The sequence below is a fragment of the Herpailurus yagouaroundi genome, unplaced genomic scaffold (assembly GCF_014898765.1).
Source record: "Herpailurus yagouaroundi ecotype Mexico unplaced genomic scaffold, PumYag 163, whole genome shotgun sequence".
Classification (NCBI taxonomy): domain Eukaryota; kingdom Metazoa; phylum Chordata; class Mammalia; order Carnivora; family Felidae; genus Herpailurus; species Herpailurus yagouaroundi.
This window is the reverse complement of record NW_024412404.1, coordinates 51,501,378-51,517,984: the sequence shown is the minus strand read 5'-3', so window position 1 is coordinate 51,517,984 and position 16,607 is coordinate 51,501,378. Positions and strand designations below refer to the sequence as shown.

Below are 16,607 nucleotides of genomic sequence, written 5' to 3'. Positions count from 1 at the left end.
GGTGCAGAGAGAGAGGGAGACACAGAATGCAAAGCAGGCTCCAGGCTCTGAGCTATCAGCACAGAGCCTGATGTGGGGTTCGAACTCCTGAGCCGTGAGATCATGACCTGAGCCGAAGTCGGACACTAGAGCTACCCAGGCACCCTGAGATATAGATGTTTTCTTAAAAACATTCCTAGTCACTCATCTGGCAACTCTACTTCTAGAAATCATCCCATTAAAATAATCCTAAATAACAAAAATCCTATTTAAAATGATGAAAAATACTGGAGAAAAAAGTTAACTGTGATGCCATTACTAAATAGAATATTAACGTTACCATTTAGGGTCCTAGTTTTAAAAATATTGTGAAATGTGTTAGAAGAGCAAATGAAAAATCAGAAACACTGTATATCCAATATAATGACTGGAAAAAAAAATAACCCCTGCATGTAAGCATGATCAATGAAATACACTAACTTTTAAAACAATGAGTGTTGTGTAAAGTAGGTTGACAAAGGAATCTTTTTCACTAAATATAATTTACCAAATTATAAGAATTACTTTTATAGAAAAAAGCATTTTAAAGATTAAAACATCTCTGGGGCATCTCAGAGGCTCGATTGATTAACCATCCAACTTCAGCTCAGGTCATGATCTCATGGCTCGGCTGGTGAGTAACAGCTCAAGCCCTGTATCAGGCTCTGTGCTGATAGCTCAGAGCCTGAAGCCTGCTTCAGACTCTGTCTCCCTCTTTCTCTGCCCTTCCCCCACTCATGCTCTCTCTCAAAAATAAATATCAAAAAAAATTTAAAGATTAAAATATCCTTAAAAATTAAAATATTACTATTACATTTAAATTGAGCCTATTTTTCCTAAAGTGTAGTTAATTCTAAACCAAGTAAAGGATCAAGTAATATTTAAACCACAAAAGTAGGGTATAGTCCTCTTCTCAAGACACCAGTGGGACCCTCAATACACAACATGTAACTCCCAAAATAGCCTTTCCTAACTTTGTCATTTAGTAAGGCAGACAGTCAATCCACAGTCAGTTACTTTCCACCCTGTATTACAGTTAGCTATAGACAATTATGTCCGTCTTCTAGGTTATTTTAAGTAGCTTGAGTGCAGGAACCATGTCTTCTTAAAACCATTAACAAAAACCCCCTGATTTCCCATAGCACCTACCATGGTGTTTTTGTACAATGAAGTATTCAAAAGATATTTGAATCTTTTGATACAAAACTACTTAAAAGACACTGCTGCACTATTTTCATGACAATCTCGACAGGAAAAATGAAATTCATTATCTGAAATTACATTTGGCAGCCTTAAACAGAGAATTACATCATGTTATGAGGTTTTCTGAAATTTAATAGCAAAACCTCAAGTCTTACATCCACTCTTACAAACTCCAAAAATTAGCCAACAAATTTGACTTCAGGAACAACAGAATCAGTCTTATACCCAATGTACAAGTGTAAGCAGCAAATAAAAAGGTGAAATATGTAGGTTAGAAAGACACCTCACTTGCCTCACCCTATTCAGGAATTTTCATTCCAACGCCCAGAGCAAATAGTGGTGAAGACCTGTTCAATAACTAGAGGCTTTTAACTTCCTTTAATTTTGGACAGCCAATTGTACTGCATTCTTTTTTATAAAATAATTCACTCCCCGCACCCCCCCCCCCCCCAATTCTGTTGCTGCCCTGTAATCACTACCTTTCAAATATCTGAGATGTCCCACCAGGTCAACTTTCCTCCAGGTCCTTCACCAGCTGATGTAGCACCTTCCGGAGTCCTCACAAGTCTGGACTTTCTCTAGTTCATCAGAAACCTTCATATAGACATGCTTCTTCTAACAGAGCACAGGACTGCAGATGTGAGCCAACAGCAGGGTGGCAGAATCATACTCCGCCTTACTTTGAACACTAACCACTTCCACTCATGCTCTAGCTTTTGGAGCGGCAGCCTGGAATTCTGTGAGTACATGTAAAACCTGCAGTTACCTAAAATCTTGTAGAATTTAATTTTTTAAAAAAGTGTTTATTATCGTATTAAAAATGCCTTTTTTGATTTACAATCCTATCGATTCTTCTTCTTTTTTAATTTGAGAGAGAAAGAAAGTGCATGTGTGTACGCAAGTGGGGTAGGTGCAGAGAGAGAGGGAGAAACCGAATCCCAAACAGGCTCTGTGCTTGATCCCACGAACTGTGAGATCATGACCTGAGCTGAAATCAAGAGCCAGACGCCTAACCAACTGAGACACCCAGGTGCCCCTACAGTTCTATCAATTCTAACACATGTATTTCAACATTAAAAAACACTTGTAAAAAACCTGCAATTATCCCTACTTGGCTTCATCCTGTGTCAATCACTGGGCATGCTCGAATCTGGAGCGGGCAGACACTATTCCATAATGCCATGCTTCCCAACCTCGGGCTACTGACTTCCGGTATACAGGTACAGAGAGGTATCAGACACTGTTGCAAGGGTCATGAGACCTCATAGGCTAATCTTACCCAGCTGTAAAACAAGCAGTTTCCCCTATATACAATGTACTATTTTTTACATGCTACTGGTGGCAAGAATTTATAACCATTCCCAAATCCATAGTAATTAGTTACGTATTTCCTTAACCTAACACAAGAGGTTAATTAGGAGGGTCCCCAAATTTATGTTAAAGGAATCACTGATGTAATAAAAGAGCAATGGAATGGAAGTGACTACTGAGAGTTCTACAGGCAAAAATAAGGCCTTAGCTTTGTATTGTAAATTTTGTTCTGGGCTTCATGATTTGACATCAATAAAACATGAAGCTCCCTGAGGGGCAAGCCTTTTCTTTTACTCCCTTGGGATCCCGCTCCCCCCTCTTCCATGTGGCCAGGAGCATCCCAGCATACATCTGCAACCAGTGACAGTAAGCCTTCTCCTTCCTTCCCAGAACACTACAGCCTAGAGGCTAAAGTGAATTTTTACCACTGTGCATTGTCCTTTAATACCAAAACTACTTGCAACAGATACTGAGCTGTGATTTTCTTTTTCTTCTCTGATGTTTGCTTTTGTTTTCCCCACGCGTTCCGAGAGAATGGCTACTCAAAGGAAACGCTCGGTTTTAAAGCTGTGAAACCCAATGGTTCAGCAGAACACAAGTTTTAAATGTAAGCGGGTCAGACCCAAATCTGAGCAAAGGCTCATCTTCCTCTTTCAGCTATGCTATCTCAACCCCAATCACTTCATCTTCTTAGGATTCAGTTTCTGCAAAACGCGGCCAACCTTACTCACTTCCTCCTAACACTTACCCATGAGGATTAAGTTTGAGAATGTGTGTAAGACTTAGCACCGTGGCCGGTGCTCACAAAGTGCGTAAAAGGCAGCTATGATCTCGACTTTACTTTTACACCACTCCCACCAAGAACTTTTTCTACTCATGAGTAACTACTTTGCCCACTGAAGTAATCTGAGGTTTAAAGTATTCCTATGTCCTTATTCCTCCAGCTGAGTGAGGGGGACCTGGGCGGGTGAACTAACTTGCCCAACCATCCCCTCCCCACACCCCCGCGCGCCAGAGCGAGCACCCTTGCACAGCTGAGATGAAAATCCAGGTCTGAGTCCCAGACCGTGCCGCTTCGCATTCAATACCCTTAGAGCTCAATAAGGAAACCAGAAGCACCTTCTCACACTCCAGAAGCCAACCAAGCCAGCGTGTTCATAGCAAGGAGTCAAGTGCTAACTGTGATTGGCGCCCAGCAGACACGCTACAAACCCTCGCCAAAGGAACCAGGGCTGGCTCACCCGTATCCCGCCCGCTAAAGGCATGGCGCATCTACGTTCCCTACAGAAGGCAGGAAGTAGGGGGAAAGTCTAGGCAGCGTTAAGTGTCATTTGCACAGGCAGCTTCGAGCTAAACGAAAGCAGTGACTGAATCCACAAACTATAGTTTCTTTTGGCCACCAGAGAAAACAGCTCCTCGAATGGGATCCCAGGGGACGTTCACATTTTGGAGGCTCACGCCCGGAAGTACTATTTTCTAAACGTACGGCAGAGCCTCCCCCCCCCCCCCACTTTGCCCGGGGGCTCAAGTCTCACGTCTCTCGCCCCTCCCCCACCACAACCTCCAACCCTAAACCTGCCCTTCCCAGCCAAGGCTCCGAGGGCCCCAACACCCTTCCATCCTCTCTCCACTTCCAGGCCCCTTGTGCCCGCTCAACGTCCGACCTCAACGCCCGACCCTAACGTCCAGCGCCCAACGTCCGGTCCCCAGCGACTGAAGCCCCGAAGGCCTCACGCAGTCCCTTTTCGCTCCGCCACGCGCCTGGGAACCCTGACCTGGTAGGAGGCAAAAGGGCCGCCGACCCCGACCCGTCTCTGAAGCCCGGCCGTGGTGGCGGCCGCCGGTGCCCGGGAACCCCGCCGCCCAGGTACGCTTCCGGCATTCACCTCATCTCCGAAGTCCGGCTCGGCGCCAGAGCGGCGCCTGCGCAGTCCGCGCGCACGTGCGCCCCGCGACGCCCCCGCGCGCCCTCCGTGCGCTGGGGAAGCAGAGCTCTGGTCTCCCGGCCACGTCATTGTGCTTCGGTGCCGCGCGCTCACGAAGTTCTTCTGCGGAGACGCCGTAGCTATTCCGGCTGCTTCTAGAAATGTGGCCCTGCGAACGCGGACGGCGAATTTTGAGCGCAAAGACGCAAACCGACTCCCTAAAGGTCCCTTGGGTCGCACTAACCACTTAAAGTCTTGCAAGGTTTTTCAAATTAATCCGCTACCTCTGCCTGGTCTTGGAAACTAAACACAGGTGGTCACTTTTTTCTTCCCCCCAAGTGCACCTGGTTATGTGTTGGTGCTACTTAAATACTTAGAAAAGTTTGGGGGGGGGGCGGACTAGGGGCCTTTCAAAAAAATTGAGAAGAAACCTGGTACCCCCCGGTAGTGATCACCAAGTTTGAACATTGCCAGTGCACGGTGGATCTTGTCTGCATCTGTACCCCTCACACACTCCTGTTGTTTGGAAGCAAATCCTGACTTGTATCTTTTTTTTTCCTTTATAATGGATTTTTAAAAAATTTGTTATTTTTGAGAGACAGCGCGCTAATGGGGGAGGAGCAGAGAGACAATGTTGGAACTCAGGAACCATGAGATCATGACCTATGCCGAAGTTGGTCCCTTAACCGACTGAGCCACCCAGGTGCCCCATAATGGATTTTTTTTTTTTAGAACAGTTTTAGATTTACAGAATAAATTGAGAAGCTAGTAGTTGCTCACATTAATCACACCCGGTTTCCCCTTAGTAGGACACATTAGCTACAACTAAGGAACAAACATTGATACATTGTTACTAAAGTCCAGGGTTTATTTAGATTTCCTCAGTTTTTACCTACTGTCCTTTTTCTGAGCCAGAATTCTATTCAGGATACCACATTTTTACATTTTGTTGTCATATCACCTTAGGCTCTTCTAGGTGATGGCAGTTTTTCCGACTTTCCCTGTTTTGATGACCTTGATAGTTTCCAGGAGTGAGTACTTGTTAGGCATCTTGTAAGATTCCCCCACTGTCAGTTTCATGTTTCTCTCATGATAAGACTGGAGTTAATAGGTTTTTGGAAAGAAGGCTACAGAGGGAAAGTGCCGCTCATATCGCATCATACCAAGTGTACATCCTTGGATGTGGTTCATGACAGTTGATGCTTTCCACCTGTAGAGTGCAAGATCGTGTCCCTCAGGTCAAATTGTGATGTAATCAGGAAAGCAGCCAAGGGTATTGCAGCTGACGCCAGGTATCACCAAAACCAATATAGAGTGGAAGTACCGAGGGGTAATAATCTGTAAGGCCTGGAAGAATCAGGAGCTGATGATCACTAGCACTAAAAGAAACCTGCAAAGGCCCAAGATTGATTAAACTTCTCTTAAAAGGGAGGATTTCTGCAGCAAACTGCCAGACTCTCTGGGTGTTGACCTTTCCTCATCTGACCGCCTGCTGCCGAAGGCTCTGCCTGAGTGATCTCTAAACATAATAGAGACCCTCAACTTTTTGAACATATTAAGCAGTAGGTGCCTAGAGCTGGCCCAGAACCTACCAAGTCTTCATCTTAACTGTGCTCACACACTGACTTTGTTTTGTTCGTTAACTTCTTATCCTTATCGTATCTCGTTTGTTGCATGACTTTATATCGTACATGGTGTGATGTGTAGGAAGCCAAATTAAACGCATAGAGATCTCATTGAGTTTAGAATCCTGAATCTCCTTTACGGTTACATTAATCTTGCTTTATGATGGAATAAAACTGACATTGTAGAAAGACACAATTCATACATACCTTTATAACATGCTTGCGACACCCCCCCCCCCCCCGGGGGGGGGTTTCTCAGGTTTGTGTACTCTAATGTTTCTTTTGTTCCCTCTCTTTGCATATTGTACACTTTGGAAGGAAGTCATTATACACCATCTACACCTAAGAAAGAGGAGTTATGCTTCCCCTCTTTAAGGACTCTCAGCACAGAGACCAATGTGGGACTCAATCCCACATATTGAGGGATCATGACTCAAGCTGAAAGCGAGAATCAGACGCTTAATCTACTGAGCCACCCAGGTGGCCCACTAATAATTTCTTAATATCATAAAATTTGTATTTAAAATTTCCAGCATCTCACATGATTTTTTAATAATTATGTTCAAATCAGGTTCCAAACAAGATCCTCTATTTGTATTCAGTACTATACTTTAAAAAGAGATTTCCTTTTTTTTAAATTTAGTTTATTTTTTCTAACTTGTTTTAAGAGAGAAATAGCAAATGAGGGAAGGGCAGAGAGAGGGAGATAGACTCCTAAGCAGGTTCCATGCTATCAACGCAGAGCCCGACACAGGGCTGGAACTCATGAACCATGAGACCATGCATGAACAGAGCCGAAGAGTTGGACGCCTGACCAACTGAGCCACCGAGGCACCCCAAAAGAGATTTCCTTTTAATGATTTTCTTGAAATTTATATATTGAAGTTATGGCGGGGGCACCTGGGTGGCTCCATCAGTTGAGCGTCTGACTTCAGCTCAAGTCATGATCTCACAGTTTGTGGTTTCAAGCCCTGTGTCTGGCTCTGTGCTAAACACTTGCTCAGAGCCTGGAGCCTGCTTCGGATTCTGTGTCTCCTTCTCTCTCTGCCCCTCCCCAGCTCACACTCTGTCTCACTCTGTCTCTCAAAAATAAATAAATGTAAAAACAAACAAAAAATGAAGTAATGGCAGTTTTTCTTAGATTCAATTTTGAGCACATCTCCTCTGGTAAGAATACTTCACAGGTGGTATTGTGTTCCTCTATTGCATCACATCAGAAGACACTTATTATCTAGTTGTGTCTCTTTGAGAAATACTAAAATTGATCTATCAGGTTCAAGTGTTGTCAGCCCCATCCATCTACTATAAAGTTTTCCACTGGCTTTTCTTCTAATGATTTTAGACTCATTGATGATCATTAACTAGGTCCATTATTTCATCAGGCCTAGAAAAATGGAAAAAATCTATCTTCTGCATTTATTATCCGTTATTCTGTGAAGAACTTTCCCACACTATTTGAGATTCAGTTTGTAACAGGAAAGTTAGGATGTTTGATTCTTTTATCAGTTTTCAGAATGTGATGATTCTTTGGCATCTTCCAAAGGTGGCCAAATGATGTTTTAGAAAATCAACACACATTAATTTTGGACATAGTAGATGTATCAATCAGTTGCTGTTACCATTTTTGAATGCTTAATTGTCCTTTGACCAATGTGCATACCTTTGAATGCCCACCCCCTGTCCCGGAGTCTTTGACACAACTCCTATTATCTTCACTTTCTTCTTTGCTTTCTGATACAACCGACATGTCTTAGACTTTACTTTCCTTTTCTGCCCCAGACTTAGAAACAGTCCTTGATATCCAAGAGGAGCCCAGGTGACTCTTGGTGGGAAATTATATTTACCAATGATGGAGAATAAGAGTGTGCATTGTGTTGATCGTTGTTTCAGGCCTTTTCAGTGGACAGACTTTTAATGAAAAAAAAAATACCATGAGTCCATACTGATATTTCCAAATTCAAATTTAGGTTTGCATAATTTTTACTTAATTTCTTTGATTATGTATTGTATTTCCTTTCTCCAATACTCAAAATCTTGGTTTCAAGAAACGTAATTACTTTAATGCTTACTATTAATATGTATATTTCAGAAATAACGATATGAATGTTATTACTGACAATATGAGCTGTGAAAAAGGCCTAAACTTTTATTTTCTCTTGAAATAATATATCTCACTAGGAATGTTTGGTTGACTATTTTAAAGTTAAATCATTTCTTCACCGTTAAAACACTTTTAACTGCAGTGTTTCAGTGCACTATTTTCATTTAAGGAAGGAGGTGCTATTTCCTGTTGAAAAGGAAAGAGGAACAGAGTTACACAATGTTGAATTTTTTAGTGATTTCCACCCCCAGTAGTTAGTATCAAAGAAGCTTAACAGAACAGGAACAAGCTTTGCTTTACAAACTCTAACATCGACAACTTGTCACAATGAACTATTTTCACTCATAAGTTGTGAATAAGGAGTCCTAAACCAAAGAACATCACTTCACTGGACAGTATAGGTTTGCAAAACCTCCACAAACTGTTCACCTTACTTACCTGGACCTGTTTAAGCAACTGTATTCAATACACTTTTCCCCCCAATACACTTTTTGTTGCTAATATTTGAGCACCTCCCGCATGTCACTCCCCACGCTGCCTATAAGGACACGTGGCAGGCCGGATAGGACACTTCTTGCACTCAAGGCGCTCACAGCCTGGTGCCAGAGACGAACGCACCAACAGTTTATTATTAAACAATGGCAATGAGTGCCACCCTGTACACACGAACGCGGTGTTATGGAAACCCCCAGAATCTCTCCCACGGATGAATCGTCGACGGGCAGGTAGGCTGCTCCTGCTGATTCCTCCTATGTCAGATGCAAGGTTTGCGCATCAGAGCTGGGAAGTCACAATTTCGAATTCTCTTTTATTGCTTTATGCCCCTGACTAATATGAGAAGGGTCAAAAGGTGAGGTGAGCTTATATCCAATGAGCGCGTCCCACAGAAAGAAAGAGCAGGCTTGGGTCATAAGTGGCGCGAGACACAGGACAGGACTAGCAGGATCGCTGCCTAGCCAAGTCAGTTGGGGCGTAGGTGCCCAGAGTCTGAGCGCGGGTCTCAGAGCTTCAAGTGCAGGAGGCGGTGCTGCCCTGGCCCCGCCCACTGCAGACAGGTTACACTGGCCCCGAGGTGCGTCGCGTCACACCGCCCGCGCCTCCCTGATTGGCTCCTCTAGAGAGCCCCGCCCCCTCAGCTGTAGTGGGGCCGGTTTCAGCGTCGCCGCCATCTTTGTTGATGTGTCAGCTCCGCGGGGGCTTGAGGAAACCGAGAAGGAGGGAGCGCGGCGTCGGTGTTGTCCCTTTTCTCTGTCTCCTCGCACCTCATGGTCTGCCGGTCCCCACTATGGAGAAATTAGGTCCTGAGCCGGAGCTTCAGCGGCCTCGGTAGGGGTGCGGCCTGAGGCTCGGAGAAGTGGGGTGAGTGCTTGACGGGTGCCCGAAGCGGACCGGGAGTCGTGGTGGCGGCGCGGCGGGACTGCCCACCTCCCTCGCGGCTCTGCGGGGCCCTGGTCGGCCGTCCGCCTGGCCTCTCGGGGACAGTGGAGGCAGGCGAGCGCTAGGGGTACAGAGTTAGGAGTCCCTTCCTCTCCCTGCCTTCTTCCCTGGGTCCCGGGCCGACTTGGAGAGACGGCGGCCCAGAGACCGGTGGGGGTCCTGGGGCCGTGCCTCCTGAGTGGTGCCTGGAGAGCAGTCGAATTTGGGCCGATTGCCTGGTCTCCCAGGGCGAACTGCAGCTAAGCCCCACCTGCTTGACGATTTTTCATAGACTCAATCGCTTATTTCTCTTTTCGTCTCCAAGTTGACTTATGTTTACTGTTGTGGCGACTTTTTATCGTCCCGTAAACACTTGCGTTACTATGATTTTAAGTAACTTAAGATTTTTGGGGATTTTGGATGTGAAAGATACTGTTCTTGGTTTTTATGTTGCCTTTCTTCCAAGGACATCCAAGGCGTTTGCTAAACCTTGGCTGGTAAGGATATTTCAGATTTGTGTTTATCAAACTTGTAACCCGGGAAAGGCTCTTCTACATGTTTCCTAGTACCAAGCCTGGGGACAGCGCAGGTGTAATTAATGCTTAGCTGTAGCAATTTAACAGCTGTGGCTAACATTCACATCTTGGTTTTGTTTAAAGAGACCTGGATTTGGAGTCGGAGCATCAGGACTAGAATCTGCCCCTTTCACTTGTTAGTCTTGTTACCTGTGGGAATTAGTTTAGTAAAAATAATGGCATACGGTACCAAGGCATTTGGCAGTTTTCTCCGTGTGTGTGTGATGTTCCCTTGATGCCTAGTGTTTTTACTTCTTTCAAAATGATAGGCTGGAAGTTTTTGTAAGAAAAGTATGCAGCAGATCGGTGCAACAGTATTTCAAGAGCTGTGCTGGTAATCATTAAAAAAAGACTAAGTGTATAGGTATGCTAATTGTGGGTGTAGCCTTACCAACTACAGGCTACACCTTCGTATTAGCAGGAGTTGATCTTGTGGGGAAAATTAAGGTTCAAGAGACATTGATAGTGAAACTGAACTATCTCCTTGTTAATAAAGTATACTATTCTCTGTGCACCTGCTTTTCAACTCTTTATTCATCATTACAGAAATAGAAAAGGGTGATGATTGGCCTCATTTTTTTCCTTTCCTTTTTGGTCTTTTTATTTTAAATTCAGTGAAATTACTGAGTAATTCACAAATCTTACAAAGAATTAAAACTCCTTTTTACAGTGTAATAGGCCAACATGTAAATACTGAAGAATCTACCTGGAAATGCCTGGCTTGTGCCTGTATTCTTGTTTTTCCCTGGAAATGCATGGATTGTGTTTCTGTTGATATAATTTTTAAAACCTTGTCAAATTCAGAATACCAGCATATAAACCTCGAGATTACTTTAAACAGTGGAGGTTCAGAGAATGTCATTGGTGTTTCAGAGTTTTAACCACTAACATGAAGGGAGTAGTGTAGCCCAGTAGCTACTCTTAACCTTTTAGTTCCTTCACCCATAAATGCAAGACTTGGCCTTTAGTGCTATTCGATGACAGCATTCCTGATGGCAGTTGCTTAGTACACTTTTTACAGCTACGTGCTGACATCTCAAAGTGAAGGTAACTGTACTGTATATTCAGTCTTTACAAAGAGATAATAGGTGGAAGCGGCCTTAGAGATTTAGAAAAATCATCTTTCCCTTTGAGGAATGACTAATCTGCATTAGTTTTCCAAATTCTTCTAACAGGTTCATGTTAAAGTAAGAATCCTTGGTCTCAAGTTTTGTTTTGTTTTGTTTTTTTCTTTCAGTAAAACTTGGATTTTTCTTTTATCCCTTATCTCTAGCTTTAAATAATAAAGCTAAATTTTGCATTTCTCAACAACATTCATTGGGCTTAGGATATTGCAATGTTACATTTAGTATTCATTTCAGGGCAACACTAGGAGCATTGATCATTTGATTTTGAAATCATTTGTAATCTCATGATTTCAGACTTCTTTGAACTTATTTATTAGCTACTGAGATTTTAAAAATCTATTTGGGCTGAGGTGCCTGCGTGGGTCAGTCAGTTAAGCATCTGCTCAGGTCACGATCTCACGGTTTGTGAATTCACGTCCTGCCCCGAGATCTGTGCTGACAGCTCAGAGCTGGAGCCTGCTTTGGATTCTGTGTTTCCATCTCTCTCTGTCTCTCCTCCCCTTTGTTGTCTCTGTCAAAAGTAAATAAATAAACATTAAAAAAAATATTTAGGCTAACAAGTAAACAAAAGGAATAATATTGGGATGGAGGAGCAATAGATAGAAAGTATCAATTAAACCTGGCAAAGGAAAATACTGATTGGATTGTGAGTATATTTGTCATTAGGGCACATGAATTGGTAATCTACTATAGGGATGATTATGTAGTTAGTACTAATGAATAATTTTTTTAGTGAACCATATCATACCATGTTAACTGAGCCCAGGCCAAAGGTGGTTTCAAAATTTAAACATTAACCAGAACGACTTAATATAAGGCAGATTTACCACTTACTTTTAACTTTATTAGTCGTCTTTTTTGAAGAAGGAACTATATAGGTCAGTCATTTTTCTTCCCCCCACCCTTCTTTTAATTTTCAGATTTGGAAAAAATTAGCTGAAAACTTTTTACACTTTCTGAGACTCAGTAAAGTTTAAATAGCTCTCTACAGATAGCTTCAAACTAAGATTTCTATATTAAAAACTTTCTGCTTTAAAACTTATAATTAGAGTTACATAAAATTGTATGGGTCTAAGATACTAAACTGATAATATAACATATGACTTAATAACGTGATAGATTATATGGCTACTTAACCTCTTTTTCCTGGAATCTTGATGGATCATAATTTCTTTCTCCTGTTATCCTGTCACAGGGTTTGGTATTATTTGGGGGGACTCTTGCTGCATCTGTTGCCCTGAGTCTGTCCTAATGTTTTCTTTTGTGATATAATGCACATAACCCTAAAATTTGCTCTGCCCTGAGTCTTGGGTGCAAAGCTAAACAAACCCCACAAGGATACTGACCTTGGCTTCATACTCTTCAAGCTGTAGACTTAAGGCAACTTTAAAAATATTGTGCTGTGTTTCACATAAAGGAAACTCAAAGTTTCCTTTATTAAAGTTAAATTTTTACTTACAAGTTTAACTAGAATGTGACTACTGGGGGTGCCTGGGTGGTTCAGTTTAAGTGTCCGACTTAAGCTCAGGTCATGATCTTGCAGTTCGTGAGTTCAAGCCCTGTGTCTGGCTCCGTGCTGCCAGTTCAGACCGTGGAGCCTGCTTCAGATTCTGTGTCTCCCTCTCTGTCTCTGCCCCATCCCCTGCTTGCACTGTCTCTCTCTCATTCAAAAATAAACATTAAAAAAAAATTAAAAAAAAGAATGTGACTACTGTACAAAATATTTCTCCTTTTTGATAGAACTTATCCAGAGTTTTTTGAAATATCTTAGTTTTTAATCTTTTTTTTGTTTTTAATCTTTTAAAAGTAGAATTTGAGGGGCGCCTGGGTGGCGCAGTCGGTTAAGCGTCCGACTTCAGCCAGGTCACGATCTCGCGGTCCGTGAGTTCGAGCCCCGCGTCAGGCTCTGGGCTGATGGCTCGGAGCCTGGAGCCTGTTTCCGATGCTGTGTCTCCCTCTCTCTCTGCCCCTCCCCCGTTCATGCTCTGTTTCTCTCTGTCCCAAAAATAAATAAAAAACGTTGAAAAAAAAAATTTAAAAAAATAAAAGTAGAATTTGATTTGCCTTCTGTGAACTTCAGTGTGTGATATTTTCATCATGTGAAAAAAGGTTTTCATGTTTTTTACACACGTTCCTTTCTGTCCTGTTAGTTTATTCTGTGTTTAAAAACTTTATCCAGGAAAGTGTATTTTAAAGGTAACATCCATCAAAACCAGTTACTCGGGTTACTTGAGGATTGTGATCAGATTATGTTGGACTATGGATGCATCTTTGATGTTATTTATTGCTTCTGATTTTAATTGACTTATCAGAACCTTCTTAGAACTGGTCATGTAAGTTATTTTGTTCATGGTGCTTTCAATGTGTATTTAGGAAATATGTGAAAAACCTTTCAATGTACTTTGCCTTCAAAGGACAGTAAACCATTATATTTAAGAATAGGAGTGCTCTCACAGACTCAACTTGCTTGTCTTAGTGGATGTTATCTAAGAAATATACAGCTAGTATTACTTGAGACTCAAATGGTATAGTTTGTAATTTAAAACTGTGTAGTTTGTTGTAAATATTTATGCTGAACTGAGCCAGATTTTTCTGTTGAATTTAAAACACTTATGCATATCTTCTATAGCTTCTGAGGGAACACTGACAGATGTTCATATTAAAATGCTATAAACAAAAAGAGTAAAAGATTTAACACGGAGCTTTTATATATATATTGGTCCACTATACCAAAATGTAAATTCCCTAAGGGATGGATGTTTTCTTCACTGCCATGTACTCAACACATAGAACAGTATGTGCACATAATGCATGCTCAGTCGGTACGTACCTGGTGAATGAATTAATAGTTTGGAATTGTATTTGTGACTTGGTACTTTTGTATGAGGCTTGTTTGATAACCTATTACCAAATATATGTGGATTGGATTCATTTGTTTTTGCATTATATTGAGTAGGCTTAAGGTTTTTTTTATTGTTTATATTGCTAATTATTAAGAAAACAAGTACTAGTACTAAAAGTTCTTAAAGACAGTGTTTTTATTTTATTTGCAAGGCTCTTATATGGAAGTAATTTTGTAGAAATGAGAGGTTTTTTTTTCATTAAAAAATAAAACAGGGACACCTGGGTGGCTCAGTCAGTTGGGCATCTGACTTCAGCTCAGGTCATGATCTCACAGTTCATGAGTTTGAGCCCCGCGTCAGGCTCTGTTGTCAGCTCAGAGCCTGGCGCCTGCTTCAGATTCTGTGTCTCCCTCTCTCTCTGGCCCTCCCTCACTTGCACTCCGTCTCTCAAAAATGAATAAGTGTTAATAAATAAATAAAACAAAGGTAGATAATGGTTGGCTTTAAGGCAAATAAAAAATGTTTCTTGACCAGTTGCCTACAGCTGATGAGCTCCAGTAAGAGCGAAACCAATTCTCACTCCTGAAACAATATTGAAGTGTGAATTGGTCCTGTAGTACTGTGTCAGAAACAGAACCAACTCTGGGGGGGGGGGGGGCCCCCCTCAACTGAGGAATTTTGTGACTGCTAAGGTTTAAATACAGCATTTTCCCCTAATGAATAAGAGTTGCTAAAAAGTCAGATAACCTGTGTTATTTTGAACTCAAAAAAAGGAATAGATACTGTAATTGTAATCACTATATCTTTATATGTGAGTGTAGATTGGATTTGTATGAGCACTTCTTAATTAAAACAATTTTGTAAACCTGTGTGTCTAACTGCTCTTAGGCTATTGGATCCTCAGTAATTTCAATGACAATTCCCCTATCCCCAAAGAAAAAACTTGGACAGCAACCACACTGGCCTACATCTGTGTTGCCAACTGGAGGCCGGCAAGAGGACTCAGCTGGCTGGTTCCCCCCCCCCCCCCCCCAGTTATCTGGTTAATTGTGGACATAATCAAGCTCATTGTACATAATCTTGTACAGTTACTTAATCTTTGGTTGATGGCTTTATTACATATATACACATAGATTTTTCTCAACACCTCTCCTTTTGTTGTGCAAGTAGTATTCATTTGAGCATCAGAAAATTAAGTTTGCAAACTAAGTGGTTACCAGATGTCAATTTATGTGAAAGGTCGGCATATAGTGAGCAACAATATAGAAAGTACTTGTCTTTTGAGGTTAAACTAAGCTTCCTTTAATTTATGGAAGGGTAATATGTAAAACAGTCTAAGCTGAGGTAATCATAAAAACAGACTTATTTTTTTTCACTTAGATAAATATTGAGAGTGAGACAATATTTGTTCTGCGCTGTTCGTATAATATTACAAGTCTCAGATCATTGTAGAAACTCAGTGGATCCCACCCTCATTGAGAACTGAACAACATTTAACATTTGCAAGAATAAATGTAAATATAGTAAAGAGTGTATGTTAGATTATTCATTATTACCTTTATTATATTGCTTGGGATTTAAGAAGTTTAATTCACTTCAGAGTGAGGTTCCTCCTTGAAAGTACAAAGCTCATTTAAAAAGCTAGAGACTGTCCAGAAATGTCATTGGGAAGGCAGGGACTGTGTGCTTGATGAGTGTATACAAATGCAGTATGTTTTCATTTACATGAGAGATTATTTCTGTACTTACAATGAGAGAAAATTTGGAGGAAGATGTGGATTTAGAATTGGTCCTTTAAATGTAGTTAGACTCTGAATAGACTGAAAGGAAGGACATTTTCCATGGCAAAGCCATGGAAATGTTAATGTGTAGATTGAAGGAATCTTGAGTAGACTGGTCAGGGTGGTAGATTATAGTGAGGCCCTAGGATTTTAGGAATGTGTTGAGAGATAAGATTGGACAAGTAGTATGACTGGTTTACTGAGGAGGAATCACATTCTGAGGTATAAACGTGGTTTTAGTTTTTATTCTTAGGTCTGTAATCATCCTCTGTAAAACACCCCCATCCTTTTTACTTCCCTCTGAAGTACAGTCCCTTGTATGGGTTTGATGTTGTATCTTTCTGCCACTTTTCATTATCAGAGAAAACTTACTCCAGAAATTAAGATAGCTTTCAATTACTTAAGAAACAACACAAGCCACAAAAAAACATTACAAACTCCTTATTCTACCTGAAGAAAGGATAAAGGTGTTACGTTTCCAGCTGCTTGAATTAAAGAAGAGGTAATTTGACTCTAAAATATGTTCCCTCTTTTTTTTCTCTAGCTAGCCCTTTTGTAGTTGGCCGAAGACCAGCCAGTCGAGGCAGAATTCTTATTATAGGAACCTCCAAAGAGGAAAGAGATATCCCTGGTCTTAATCTGGTTCATCTGGTTGCATTTGGTGGTAGTCTCCGTGGAGGTT

General features: G+C 41.6%; 2 protein-coding genes and 1 long non-coding RNA gene across 9 annotated transcripts in view; 1 reads left to right on the top strand and 2 right to left on the bottom strand.

Annotated features, from left to right (window-relative positions):
- The window catches only part of TDRD1 (tudor domain containing 1), a 49,717-nt gene extending 45,155 nt beyond the window's left edge, over positions 1-4,562 (bottom strand). For 3 of the 6 annotated variants that reach the window (XM_040486509.1, XM_040486510.1, XM_040486514.1), the window contains exon 1: positions 4,419-4,562. In XM_040486509.1, coding sequence (XP_040342443.1) covers positions 4,419-4,547 — 129 coding nt within the window. In that variant the 5' untranslated portion in view covers positions 4,548-4,562. The other 3 variants (XM_040486511.1, XM_040486513.1, XM_040486512.1) reach the window with 3 other exon arrangements.
- Positions 4,563-8,206: 3,644 nt separating this feature from the next.
- On the bottom strand, positions 8,207-9,207 carry LOC121037557 (uncharacterized). The gene is made up of 2 exons (XR_005793834.1): positions 8,622-9,207; positions 8,207-8,369 (listed from the first exon to the last, which is right to left on the bottom strand). It is a non-coding gene; the product is annotated as an uncharacterized LOC121037557 (long non-coding RNA).
- A 128-nt stretch (positions 9,208-9,335) lies between these two features.
- Positions 9,336-16,607, top strand: part of CCDC186 (coiled-coil domain containing 186) — a 54,231-nt gene continuing 46,959 nt past the window's right edge. The window contains exon 1 of one of the 2 annotated variants that reach the window (XM_040486507.1): positions 9,336-9,509. In XM_040486507.1, coding sequence (XP_040342441.1) covers positions 9,361-9,509 — 149 coding nt within the window. In that variant the 5' untranslated portion in view covers positions 9,336-9,360. Of the gene's footprint in view, positions 9,543-16,607 lie in introns of both variants that reach the window. The other variant, XM_040486508.1, reaches the window with a different exon arrangement.